Raw genomic sequence first — 14,642 nt, 5'->3', positions numbered from 1 at the left:
GTCATTCACATCTAAGGAAAACCACAGTGGATGGAAGGATCAACAGTGGATAACAAGAGGACCCTCTTAATCGCTTTATTTGCAAACTATAGCAATGGGGTATATTCACTTAGAGCGAAGATGTCCTTCCGCTCTGCCATCTCTGCCAGTTCTTTTACATCCGTTGCCATAGGGAACAATGGCGTTTCGCTTCAGGATGGACATAGGATTGCGATCAACAATGTGAGTATAATACACTCACCTAAAGGATTATTAGGAACACCAGTTCAATTTCTCATTAATGCAATTATCTAATCAACCAATCACATGGCAGTTGCTTCAATGCATTTAGGGGTGTGGTCCTGGTCAAGACAATCTCCTGAACTCCAAACTGAATGTCAGAATGGGAAAGAAAGGTGATTCCAGCTATTTTGAGCGTGGCATGGATGTTGATGCCAGAGGGGCCAGTCTGAGTATTTCACAATCTGCTCAGTTACTGGGATTTTCACACTCAACCATTTCTAGAGTTTACAAAGTATGGTGTGAAATGGGAAAAACATCCAGTATGCGGCAGTCCTTTGGGTGAAAATGCCTTGTTTATGCTAGCGGTCAGAGGAGAATGGGCTTACTGATTCAAGCCGATAGAAGAGCAACTTTGACTGAAATATCCACTCATTACAACCACAAGTTGAAGCCACAACATACACAACCTTGAGGCGGATGGGCTACAACTGCAGAAGACCCCGCCGGGTATCACCCATCTCCACTACAAATAGGAAAAAGAGGCTACAATTTGCACAAGCTCACCAAAATTGGACAGTTGAAGACTGGAAAAATGTCGCCTGGTCTGATGAGTCTCGATTTCTGTTGAGACATTCAGATGGTCGATTCAGAATTTGGCGTAACAGAATGAGAACATGGATCCATCATGCCTTGTTACCACTCTTTATGACCACCATGTACCCATCCTCTGATGGGTACTTCCAGCAGGATAATGCACCATGTCACAAAGCTCGAATCATTTCAAATTGGTTTCTTGAACATGACAATGAGTTCACTGTACTAAAATGGCCCCCACAGTCACCAGATCTCAACCCAATAGAGCATCTTTGGGATGTGGTGGAACGGGAGCTTCGTGGCCTGGATGTGCATCCCACAAATCTCCATCAACTGCAAGATTTTATCCTATCAATATGGGCCAACATTTCTAAAGAATGCTTTCAGCACCTTATTGAATCAATGCCACATAGAATTAAGGCAGTTCTGAAGGTGAAAATGGGTCAAACACAGTATTAGTATGGTGTTCCTAATAATCCATTAGGTGAGTGTAGGTCACAGTTCGCCATAAGCCGACAACCAAAAACAGAAAAGCACTTCAGGCTATCCATTTCAAGGAATGTGAAAAAAAGCAAAGTGAACTTTTGCACTTACTAGAGGCATGATCACAGAGGCACTAAACAATGCAAGCCCGTCTTGCTGTCGGTTCTCTGAAATTTTGATGTTTTCTTACTAAACACGTTGTTATCACTTGGTAAAAAAAATCTCTTTAGTGCTATGAGAGCAGAAGTGACCTAGCTAACAGCGATTTTAGCGGAAGTACGTCATCGTCCTGTGTTCATCTATGCTATTGTGTTCATTTATTTTTCTGTGTGTGTTTGTTTCTGTCTGCAGGATTCTGGCAACAGCTGGATCTCATATGAATATTCCAGTGGATTTGAGAACGCTAAGGGCTGTGCGTGTGCTAAGACCACTTAAACTAGTTTCGGGTATTCCCAGTAAGTAACCAAGAACAAAGCATTAAAGGTTCGATGTGCAGCCATTTACATGCGAAAGTACTTTCTACGGTATTAATCCATTTCATATCTCACCAGGTTTACAGATAGTTCTCAAGTCTATTATGAAAGCCATGGTGCCGCTGCTACAGATTGGTCTTCTTCTCTTCTTTGCAATTCTGATGTTTGCTATCATCGGCCTGGAGTTTTATAGTGGGAAACTACATCACACTTGTGTCCCCTTACCAGATATCCTTGGTAGGGAACATTCACATGTTCATTTAATCAGATTTAACAGGCACTGTACAATTGTTATAATTGGATTTTAGGCTAAACTTATTTCATTATATGAACGAGGGCTAAATAACATATTATTGCATTACGCTTAGCAGATAAGATAAATAAACAAACTTTGTATTTAAGGTTGTTCATTTGGTGTTTTCAGTTTTTTTGGCCAATAAATTACACTTACAATATAAGTGTAGGGAAGCAGAATATATATATAGTTTTTTCTAAAAACTTATGAAATTGCACTGGAGCATAGCACTGTCTAAAATCTGTCTTTTCGTTTAGTCAAATCTATACCCATTATATTGGTGTACACATTGTTTAATATTTGTTGCACCATGTTTGTTTTAGATAATGAGACAGTGGACTCATCTGAGGTTGAGTTTGCGTGTGGAGTGAGGCGGTGTCCTGATAAATACAACTGTAGTGGCACATGGATTGGGCCCAATGATGGCATCACTCAGTTTGATAACATCCTGTTTGCTGTTCTCACAGTATTTCAGTGTATCACCATGGAGGGATGGACTGCTGTCCTGTACAATGTGAGTTATTAAAATTTACTTTGAAAACCATCCGTTCCCATCCATAGCTGCTCTGAGGCCCTGTCCTAAATGGCACCCTATTGTATTATAATGTGACTGAAGCAATATATGTATAATATGTGTAAGTGATATATCATAAGCGAAACTCCCTTCACTTTCTGATTGATGTAGGCCAGAACTGTGATCATTTTTGGGTCTTTTGTAAAGTAGAAGTTGAAGCCCCTAACCAATCCAGAAAATGCCCTTGTTTAAACATAACTGTGTGTCAGGAATGTATGTACAAAATCCCCAATAAACCTCTGTCAGAAATGGGGAGGACAAAACCCAGATGCAGGCAGACTTAGGGTAAAATTAAACAAACTTTATTTAAATGAAAACGTGAAACAAAATGTGAACAAAAACTTCCCACGAGAGGGGACAAAACTAAACAAAGTCAAGAACAATGAAATAATATGTCCACAAACTTGAAACCAGGAACCAGGGTAATCCAACACGTGAGTATATACAAACAGTAAGTACAAGCCAATCCACCAAGGAAGGACAGAGGGGAAACTGGAGCTAGATAAAAGGGAGACACTAACAAGGACTGATTACACAGGGAGAGTGGCAGCAGGTGACTGGGATGAAAGACTAAACACTAATGCACAACTAACGGAGAAACAAGGGTGCAGGCATAAAGGATGCGACACCGGAGATAGAGCATTCTCTCAGTTGCATGACGTCACATTGATTGAGCCCTCCCTATGACTGCTGATGGACTCTGCTGTCTCTGCCCTCATCGAGTTCTACACTGTCCGCCGTTGTTTTCACACTGGACAATTTACAGTGAGCTACAATAATGTTTTGTAAACAAACAAGGTGTTTTGTTGTTGGATGCAAGACTGAACATAAATCTTCATTTTATCGCTGTGGATTAGTCTCAACGAAATGTGCAGAACACATCAGGTCAAGTCACTTTGCACCGGGATGCTTCACAACCAATTTTAGCATAATGCTGGATTCATAACGTGTCATGTTTTCAGTTTTAAACTTATGAAGATTTGTCCGGTGTATTGTCAAATATAAAAACAATGTGCACACTGCAAAGACATAATGCAAAGTGCATTCTCTCAAAGAGAGCATGTTTTCAGTTTTTTGTAGATATGACGTGTTTGTCCCGTGTCACGTATAATAGCAATGTGCACATTGTAAAGACATTCAGTCAGAAAACCGCGTCCTCAGTTTTAAAACAAATAATGCGTTTTTCTTATGAATTCTCACTTATACAAAACAATGTGTTTGGTTTTTAAAGATGAGACTGTTTTTCTAATTCGTTTAATGGCCATTCTCTTCAGCTTTGCTGTTGGAAGCAAAGCTTCGCACAGCTCTGTGCTTTCTGCTGGAAAGGGGGCAGAGACCAGCATCCCATTTGCATTTAAAGAGACAGGCAAAAACGGACATGTAGGGCAAAGTATAATACAATACAATCTATAGCGTATTTTAAGCTGAAACTTCGTAGACATATTCTTTGGACTCCTAAGATTTTTATTACATGTTGTAAAAGGGCTACATTTGGGGGCATTTAAAGGAAAAAGAAATACAAATTCTGTCATTATTTACTCACTCTCGTGTAATTTCATACCTGTATAAATTATCAGGTGAACACAAAGAAAGATATTTAGTATGTAAGTCATTTTCAGTTCCGGCCGGGACATCAATGACTACCATAGTGGGAAGAATTAAATGATAAATGGTTTGTTTACCTGAATTCTTCAAAATGTCTCATTATGTGTTCAACAAAAAATAAAATGTCCTACTATGGTAATGGCTGATTTCCCAGAGCTGAAAATTCTTCCAAATATTTATCTTTGTGTTCCTTGGAACAAACACATTTTTAAAGGGTTGAAACAACCTGAGGGCGACTAAAGTGTGTTGGGGGATCGCATTGTAAAATACATTTTCCCTTTCTGTCGGTCTCTCAACACTGTGTCAACCCGACAGATGGGGTTTGATCTTGAGAACCTATCAACTCTGATTGTACTTTTTAAAAGGCCAATAAAATTGGCGAATGGAATGATGCGACCAGTCTCTGCCCCGTACATACAGGTGTAAAAGGAAGATGCGTGCCCATTCATTCACCCTTCGTTCTTCGTAACATGCTGAGCATCTTTATATGTACATTTCCATTTCGGCATTTAGCAGACGCTTTTATCCAAAGTGACTTACAAAGAGTTCGGGGAGCAATAAGCAATATGTCATAAAAGAGCAATAGTACTTTAGGTGCTAATACAAAGTTACTAGTTTCAACAAAAGCTAGACCACTACCTGTTGAGAGAAGAGATAGGGTTAGTTTACTTTTTTTTCATTTGTCTGTCAAGTATTCACAGAAGAGGTGTGTTTTAAGTTGTTTTTTGAAGGTCATGAAAGATGTGGTTGACCGGACCGTGTTAGGAAGAATGTTCCACCAGGAAGGAGAATGAGCGGGAAAGCAATTTAATGCCCTCATGAGAAGGCATTACAAGGTGCCGCCGTTTGCTTAACGCAGGGTTCTTGATGGGGTGTAGGAGTGTAGTAGGGTGTGAAAGTATGCCGGTGGAGATCCAGTGATAGTACTTTAGGATTATCCCTGAGGGACCCCAGTGATCATATAGTGAGCAGTGGACAGCGAGCCCCTGCATGACACCTTGAATGATCTGCCGGAGAGGTAAGATTGGAACCAGCGGAGAAGGGAGACTGAAATTCCTAAGGATGACAGGGTTGCTAGCAGTATCTGGTGATTGACCATGTCAAACGCTGCAGATAGGTCTAGCAGAATCGGTATAGAGGATTTGGATTCTGCCTTGGCTAGCCGCAGTGCTTCTGTGACTGATAGCAGTGCAGCCTCAGTGGAGTGGTTTGTTTTGAAGCCAAACTGCTTGTCATCCAGTAGATTTTTCTGGGATAGGTATGAAGAAACTTGGTTGAAAACTGCCCTTCGCAATAAAAGGGAGGAGAGAGACAGGTCTGTAACTGTCGGTAGTAGCAGGGTCCAATGTGGGTTTCTTGAGTAGGGCTGTGACCTGGGCCTGTTTGAATGTGGATAGAAAAGTGCCGGTGAGCAGGGAGGTGTTGCTCACCTTGGTGGTATAAAAAGATGTTTTCGCTGTGGTAACACTAGCAGAGAAAGAGGAGCGTAGTGATTGGTAGTCCCCTAGGTAAGCAGGATTCTTGGTATTGTGCCATTTCCTTTCAGCAGCCCAGAGTGTACTCAGTTGTTCACGGAGGATGTCAGACAGCCAATGGCACGAGCTGGTCTGGAGGACAGAGATTAACTAAACAGGATGTAAGTGTAGAGTATAAGGTGTCGGTGGCATTGTCAGCATCTAGCGATGCAAAGTCGGAGGAAAGAGGATGTCACTTTAGCAGAGAGGGTGCTAGGGGAGAGAGAGCGAAGGTTCTGTCTAAAATAAACAGGTGGTGGTGTTGGTGTAGTGCATGTAGGGAGGAGCATGTTAAAAATGATGAAGATGTGGTCAGAAATGTGAAGAGGTGTGACTTTAATGTTGTCTGTGGTGCAGTTATGGGTGTAGATGAGATCAAGATGGTTTCCTGATCTTTGAGTACCGGCTGTGGCAAGGCGTGTGAGGTCGAACGAGGCAGTGAGATTGTGGAAGTCAGAAGCATAGGGTTTGTCCAAGTGGATATTTAAGTCCCCAAAGACTACGAGAGGGCCACCAACCTCCGGAAATGATGAGAGCAGAACATCTAACTCTTCAATGAGGAAGTGCAGAGGACCTGGAAGGCAGTAAAGTACGACAATACTGCCTCCGTCGCTTTGACCCGCCAGCCTGACAAGCGGGTCTGTATACGGCGCCACCATGGCAGCAGGATCAGATGGCTGCTTGTCGGAACTGGATTACTTATCCCTGTTGCAAGTCTTGTCTATGGTGTATTGTGTACATGTTTTTCTCCTCACCTTCCCCATGTTATGGTTTATCTTCTTCTAAAAATACATTTCGTTGCACTGTACTTGTATGTGTGTAATGACAATAAATTGAATCCAATCCAATCCAATACTGAGTGGAGTAGGTGAAGTTATATTGAGAGCGTGGTATTCAAATTAATAGTTGTTGCATAGGGAAGATAGTGTGGAATATTTCCAATTATTGTTGATGGGCAAACCTGTGCCTCCTCCTCTTCCAGTTTGTTGGGGAGCAGTTGATGGAGAGAGCAGCTAAGTGTCTAAAAGAGGCTTCAGAGTCTGTTGCAGTGGTGAGTGAACGTTAATCTGCCGCCAGCGTCGCGGACTGTCCATGCCCCGGCAAGCTCACCTGTCCCAGACTCCGATAAGCGGCAGGGGACCACCTCATAGCGGATATGGTGACGAAGATGAAGTGTCCGTCACAGCATCGGATGGCGATTCACGGACATCTGATGCAGAGGACTCTCTGGAGTTCCGGCTTTGGTTGGTTGAGCCCAGGATGAAGCCAATGAGGAGATGTTGGCCATGCTTACCCGGGCCGCCGTGGGTCAAGCATCTGCCGCTATTCATGCGACCCAGCATTTATGCAGGAACTGTGCACCGCCCCTGATTTCGCTCTCTGGGCGACGCGCTGGGTCAGAAAAGTGGTCCAGAACAGACAATTATGGCTGAACCTATGGCATTCAGAAAGTTTGCTTTGTTGATGTGCCCAAGGAGAGCTGTTTGGTGACACTGTTGTGGACTTTTCTCAACAGTTATTGGCGGTGAAGAAGAAGATGGAGGCGATTAAGAACTTCCTGCCCTGCCGCAGACCAAGAAGTTTGCAAGGAAGACATGGTGTCAGCCCAGGGAGACCCTGGACATTGAGAGCTAAGCATCTCTTTCCATGATCCCTCCCCATTAGACACTTTTTCTAGCTCCTCTGGGAGGACACCAATGCGTTCCCAGGCCAGCTGGGAGACATAGTCCCACCACCGTGTCCTAGGTCTTCCCCGGGGTCTCCTCCCGGTCGGACGGGCCCGGAACACCTTCTGGGGAAGGCGTCCAGTAGGCATCTGGAACAGATGCCCAAGCTACCTCAGCTGACCCCTCTCGATGTGGAGGAGCAGTGGTTCTACTCTGAGCTCCTTCCGGGTGACCGAGCTTCTCACCCTATCTCTAAGGGATCGCCCCGCCACCCTGCGGAGGAAGCTCATTTCGGCCGCCTGTATCCGTGATCTTGTCCTTTTGGTCATGACCCAAAGCTCATGACCATAGGTGAGAGTAGGAATGTAGATTGACCGGTAAATTGAGAGCTTCGCCTTGCAGCTCAGCTCTCTCTTCACCATGACAGTCGGGACATCGACCGCATTACTGTAGAAACTGCACCGATCCGTCTGTCAATCTCCCGTTCCATCCTTCCCTCACTCATGAACAAGACCCCAAGATATTTAAACTCCTCCACTTGATGCAGGAACTCTCCACCAACCTTAAGTGGGCAAGCCGCCCTTTTCCGACTGAGGACCATGGCCTCAGATTTAGAGGTACTGATTTTCATTCGAGCCGCTTCACACTCGGCTGTAAACCATCCCAGTGGATGCTGAAGGTCCTGGTTTGAAGGGGCCAACACGACAACATTATCCGCAAATAGCAGAGACGAGATTGTGTGGTCCCCAAACCTGACACCCTCTGGCCCCTGGCTGCGCCTAGAAATTCTGTCTATAAAAATTACGAACAGAACCGGCGACAAAGGGCAGCCCTGCCGGAGTCCGACATGCACTGGGAACAAGTCCAACTTACTGCCGGCAATGCGAACCAAGCTCCTGCTTCGGTCGTACAGGGCCCTGACAGCCCTTGGCAAAGGACCACGGACCCTATACTCCCGAAGCACCCTCCACTGGACAATACCTTCTCCAAAACCCACAAAACATATGTGGATTGGTTGGGCAAACTCCCATGAACCCACCAGCACTCTGTAGAGGGTGTAGAGTGTTCCACGGCGCGGACGAAAACCACACTGTTCCTCCTGAATCCGAGGTTCTACTATCGGCCGTATTCTCCTTTCCAGTACCCTGGCATAGACTTTCCCGTGGAGGCTTAGAAAAGTAGTAAAGTCCTTTCTTAAAAGAAAGCAAATGGCTGACATTAGAATTCTCGTTGTACAAACATATTGACAGGTAATTAACTAATCCATACTCACTATTGAGCAGCAACTTAAATTGATTTTAGATGAGCAAGTAGGTAACAAGAGTTCAACCATTGCGTATCCCTCTAACAAACAAAACTATATTGCTCTACTGTAGTCTGCTTTACTCCAGTTACCAGCAGTACATTTACATTGTCATTTAGCAGACCCTTTTATCCAAAGCGACTTACAAAGAGTTCAGGGAGCAATAAGCAGTATGTCATATAGGAGCAATAATACAATAGGTGCTAATACAAAGTTACTAGTTTCAACAAAAGCTAGAAAATATGTACACTAACCCTCTCTCTTTAAGTATTTACAGAAGAGATGGGTTTTAAGTAGTTTTTTCAAGGTTGTGAGAGATGTGGTTGACCGGACCGAGTCAGGAAGAACGTTCCACCAGGAAGAAGTTGTGAAGGAGAATTAGCGGGAAAGCGATTTAATGCCTTCATGACAAGGCAATACAAGGCACAGCTGGTTTGCTGAAGGGGTGTAGAAGGGTGTGAAAGTATGCCGGTGCAGATCTAGTAATGGTCCTGTAGGCAAGCATCAGTGACTTGAATCTGATATGGGCTTCAACCAGTAGCCCTGAAGAGGGTTTTGGGCTGTTGGAAGACGAGGCGTGCTGCTGCGTTTAGAACCAGCTGAAGTGGTTTGATAGCCTTTGCAGGAAGACCAGCAAGGAGAGCATTGCAGGAATCCAACCATGAGTTTACCAGGGCCTGGACAAGGAGTTGCATGCTCAGTGAGATGGGCTCTGACTTTCAAATGTTGAATAAGGCATATTGGCAGTATATAACACCATCTGGGCCCCTGCCTATATAACCCAATAATAGCACCACATGAAACCAGAACAAATATAGGACATAAAGTACATTAATAAAAGCAAGTAACGCTTTGTCTGTTACAATGATGGTCAGCACTAGCCTGAATGACAGGACGACAATTAGACCTGACACAGAGTAAGGAATGAGGTGTGTATTAGAGGGTGACACAGGAGTGGATTATCAATCCTCTCCCGTCCCACTCCCAAAAATCTATTCTCCTCCCATCCAAATTCTGCGAAAGAACTAGAGAAAAGTCCCATCACGTACCAATCTCAGAAGAATGACTCCCACTCACGTTTTTTTATGTCAATACAGTAAAATACAGTACAGATCACACACAGCATGCACACCTCAGATCAGTGGTTCTCAAATCTGGCCCCCGAGATCCATTTTCCTCCCGAGTTTAGCCCTAACTCTGAAATTAAACACCTGAACAAGATAAGATTTAGGAAGAGACACGTTCAACTTAATGCGGTGCTGCGCAAATCTATAAGTGTATGACATTTAAGTACCGCTATAGCGATTCAAGTGCAGATTGCTCCGTACGCATTTGAATCGCTCTCATGGTACTTTAATGGGATATGCCAAACAATCTGCGCAACCCCACATTCATTTGAACGCGTCTGTTCCTAAAGTCACTAATTATCTTCTTCAGCTGTTTTATATCAGAGTTGGAGATACACTCGGCAGAAAAATGGATCTTGCGGGCCAGAGTTGAGAACCACTGCCTTAGATGAATAAAAATCAAAAATGTATTTTTTTATTTGATTGAACTGAATGTGAGCTTAATGCGCAAACTGAAAGTCATCTTAACAATGCAAACATTTAAGAGAAAGACCATCAACACATTACAAATACAGTACAGATCACTCACAGCATGCCCTCCTTGGGTTTTAAATATTTTGTGTTTTAATCAACTAAGTCTTTGTTATTTTATTGAACAGAAAGCAAGCTTAATGCACAAAGTCCCACTGTTGCTATATAGGAACAAGAGATTGTCCACACACCCGGACTGAGGCTGGTGCGCCTCTCCTCAATCTTCCAGCAACACTGAAGCTCCTCTCTGAAGGTGTACTTGTTGCTGGGATTGCCAGCAGCTTCCTGGCAACTGGCACCAGCTCACATGACATATTCTGCCAGAAGTTGAGAAGGGACTGGCCGGTCATATTGGTAGGCTCGTTCATATATTTCAGCACCAACTTGTGGCTCCATGACTCAGTGTTACTACTGATCTCCCTCTTCTCCACCTGCACACAGCTTGAGAAGAAACTGTGCACCTCTGTGCTTGTGGCCACTACTGATGGATCTTCTGAGAAAAATTGTTATGGAACAACTGTGTGTGCACTGTGTACTCTGTGGCTTTCCACAAGCAACATACAATTTTGTATTTATATTAGAAATGTTCTTAGAGTGCACTGTCTGTTCTAATTTCTTAGTCCTAATGCTATGATTTACCCTGTTGGACACTGGTTCCCTCCTCTATCCCTACTCTTTCAGTCATTGCTGAGTGTTGATAACCTCTTCATATTCCTCAGCGTTGAGAGTTTTTCTTAAGAAACATCTCAGGCCAGGAGAGAGTGCTGTGGCTATCTTGTAGTAAAGGTGGATTTTGAATTTCAGTTCCACTGCCTGTCCTAATATCCCTTCAGATAGAAGGAAAAATAAAATTACAAGATACAACATTGTTATTGCATAATGTCCATCTGCTGTCAGTTACCAGAATAAACAACAATATTACAAATGAGGATTTTATTATTTTACCTCTTTCACAATAACACTCCATCCTGAAGCAATAAACCCCTCTGCAGGTTTTCTTCGGTTGGGAGTACAAGGTGAAGACTAGGTGTCTGATCAGTGGAGAGGTGCCTGGTAGCCTCATCAAAGGTTCCAGGAGGCAGATAATGTCTTCAAGAAGGTCTGGGTCGATGTTGTTGACATAACAGAGTTTATTTCGGTGAAGCAGGACCTCATGCAGCTTATCAGACCACAGAGCATCCCTAACAGATTGCAGCAATGCAAGTCTGGTATTCCACATTGTTTCCACTAGTTGCTCAAGTGACCTGTTCAATGCTTTTTGTAATCTGAAATTCAAGAAAGAGACAGAGTTCACTACATGAAGTAAAGTGATCAAATCTCAGTCAATTTGTTGATTTAAATATTAATGTTTGTAAGAAAAAGATTAACAGCAGACTTGTTAAAAATAATAAAAAATGGCTAGCTAACAAAATGGTAACTGTTTAAAAACAACAGTAGTTGTTTATATGTTTATTTTATTTCTTGTATATTATAATAAACTGTATAAACTATATACAAATACCTGTGAACTACACCAAACAGGCATGACAAAACTGTTAAATATCTTTTTGAAGTGTGTAACCAGAGTCTTCACATCCGGGAAAAGGTTGATGACTGGGCTATGCTGTACGTTTTTCACATCCAAATGGTCAAATGTGTATTTAAGAGTCAGGTTAATTTTATGGCCTGCACGGGACAGTCTGGTGCAATCCTTGAAAGCTGTGACCACATTTGAGCCATTGTCTGTCACTACAACAAAATCCTTGAAACAAAGTTCCATAAAAGGGAAGGAAGGAGGCGGGAACTGGCGAACATTCAACAACACTTTAATCAAATCAAATAAACAACAAACACGGAGGTAAAAGACCATAAAACATAAACAAAAACGTAACACATGTCCGGGCCCGGTCCTCTCTCGTCAAACACTCCTGTTGCTTCTCTCTTATGCTTCCTGAGCTCCTTCGTGAGAGATGCGAGAGCGGTGCATGCACAGCTGACACTCGTTATCACTCATGTGACCGGCCTCACGCCTATCCCTCATGGCTCTCGTCCCGCCCTGCTCGCCACAATCATCTTTTGCAACTTCAATGAACCCTCGACACTCAACAAATAGCGAACTGTCATAGATCCAGGCTGCATATATGAGCCATCACATCTGTGAAACTCGACTTTACGGTTAATGGCAACTTACGCTTCAAAAATGTTTAAATTATCGGTTGCCTGGAACTGGTTGCTTTGCAAGTGTGAAGCTGAAGGCTACTTGTGCACGAGTCAAAATTGTATTTTATAATGTGTCTACACATTTTGCAGCTGGCGTATGGTGTTTTCACGCAGTATTTCTTTCCATTGCTCAGACTGAACAGAAATGACGGTGAGAACGACAGAGGCATCATTTTCCCAGAGTAGTCATTGCAGTGTTTCGGGTCCGACTCCATTTTGACATAGATTTTCACGGCTAAATTCTAGTGAGTGCATGGGGAAGCCGCCTTCTTCGGTATACGTAAACAGAAGATTATACGTTTATTTATATTAAAGCAATTTGTGTATTCCAATTCCAGCCCACACAAATTCACAACGCTCACAGTAAATTCACAGCAAAGCTAGATATTATCTTTAACAGAAATTGCTTTTTAGAGAACTACAACCAACAGCATCTGCATTGTATCTCCTTTTGATATTTTAGTCAATATAATTATACAATATTCCAACATTTCATTAAAGTTAAAGGGGGAATATAACATTAAGATTTTTTTTCTCTAATACACCCTAACCACAATTATTAGCACCCTTAGAAATTCTTATGAACAAAATATCTCCCAAGTATATTCCCATTGATATTGTCACGGATATCAGAGGGAAAACAAGGAGGGGATCCACATGCAGTGAATGATGTATTTAATTCAAGTCCAAAAGACACACACAGGATTATTAGGAACACCTGTTCAATTTATCATTAATGCAATTATCTAATCAACCAATCACTTGGCAGTTGCTTCAATGCATTTAGGGGTGTGGCCCTGGTCAAGACAATCTCCTGAACTCCAAACTGAATGTCAGAATGGGAAAGAAAGGTGATTTAAGCAATTGTGAGCGTGGCATGGTTGTTGGTGCCAGACGGGCCGTTCTGAGTATTTCACAATCTGCTCAGTTACTGGGAGTTTCACGCTCAACCATTTCTAGGGTTTACAAAGAATGGAGTGAAATGGGAAAAACATCCAGTATGCGGCAGACTAGTGGGCGAAAATGCCTTGTTGATGCTAGAGGTCAGAGGAGAATGGGCCGACTTATTCAAGCTGATAGAAGAGCAACTTTGACTGAACTTTGACTCGTTACAACCAAGGTATGCAGCTAAGCATTTGTGAAGCCACAACACGGACAACATTGAGGCGGATGGGCTACAACAGCAGAAGACTCCACCGGGTACCACTCATCTCCACTACAAATAGGAAAAAGAGGCTACAATTTGCACAAGTTCAACAAAATTGGACAGTTGAAGACTGGAAAAATGTTGCCTGGTCTGATGAGTCTCGCTTTCTGTTGAGACATTCAGATGTAGAGTCAAAATTTGGCGTGAACAGAATGAGAACATGGATCCATCATGCCTTGGTACCACTGTGCAGGCTGGTGCTGGTGGTGTAATGGTGTGGAGATGTTTTCTTGGCACACTTTAGGCCCCTTAGTGCCAATTGGGCATCGTTTAAATGCCACGGCCTACCTGAGCATTGTTTCTGACTATGTCCATCCCTTTATGACCACCATGTTCCCATCCTCTGATGGCTACTTCCCGCAGGATAATGCACCATGTCACAAAGCTCGAATCATTTCAAATTGGTTTCTTGAACATGACAATGAGTTCACTGTACTAAAATGGCCCCCACAGTCACCAGATATCTACCCAATAGAGCATCTTTGGGATGAACGGGAGCTTCGTGCCTTGAATGTGCATCCCACAAAACTCCATCAACTGCAAGATGCTATCCTATCAATATGGGCCAACATTTCTAAAGAATGCTTTCAGCTCCTTGTTTTATCAATGCCATGTAGAATTAAGGCGAAAGGGGGTCAAACACCGTATTAGTATGGTGTTCCTAATAATCCTTTGGGTGAGTGTATATGTTGCGAACCTGATTTATACCAGAGGTCCTGGACATCTTGTTCAGATGCATGGCATAATGTTTTATATCAAATACCGAAAAATAACAAAATCCAAACCTGACTATAGAAATGTTATAATGGGTCACGGTTAGAACTTCCATCAGCACACTGGTTGAAAATAAACATAAGAATCAACAAACAATGTGTCGCTGAACGAAAAATCAAGATCCAGCCAGAGCC

General features: G+C 42.9%; 1 protein-coding gene across 1 annotated transcript in view; it reads left to right on the top strand.

Annotated features, from left to right (window-relative positions):
• cacna1eb (calcium channel, voltage-dependent, R type, alpha 1E subunit b) overlaps positions 1–14,642 on the top strand; it is a gene marked incomplete at its 5' end in the record, with an annotated part of 250,899 nt that overhangs the window by 49,223 nt on the left and 187,034 nt on the right. Inside the window, 3 exons of the mRNA XM_079451973.1 lie at positions 1,651–1,754; positions 1,851–2,009; positions 2,391–2,581. Of these exons, the coding sequence (XP_079308099.1) occupies positions 1,651–1,754; positions 1,851–2,009; positions 2,391–2,581 (454 nt within the window). The remainder of the gene's footprint in view (positions 1–1,650; positions 1,755–1,850; positions 2,010–2,390; positions 2,582–14,642) is intronic.

Source organism: Barbatula barbatula (assembly GCF_947034865.1).
Source record: "Barbatula barbatula genome assembly, chromosome: 3".
Lineage (NCBI taxonomy): Eukaryota > Metazoa > Chordata > Actinopteri > Cypriniformes > Nemacheilidae > Barbatula > Barbatula barbatula.
The sequence above is the reverse complement of the archived record's forward strand: the minus strand, read 5'-3'. Positions and strand labels throughout refer to the sequence as shown.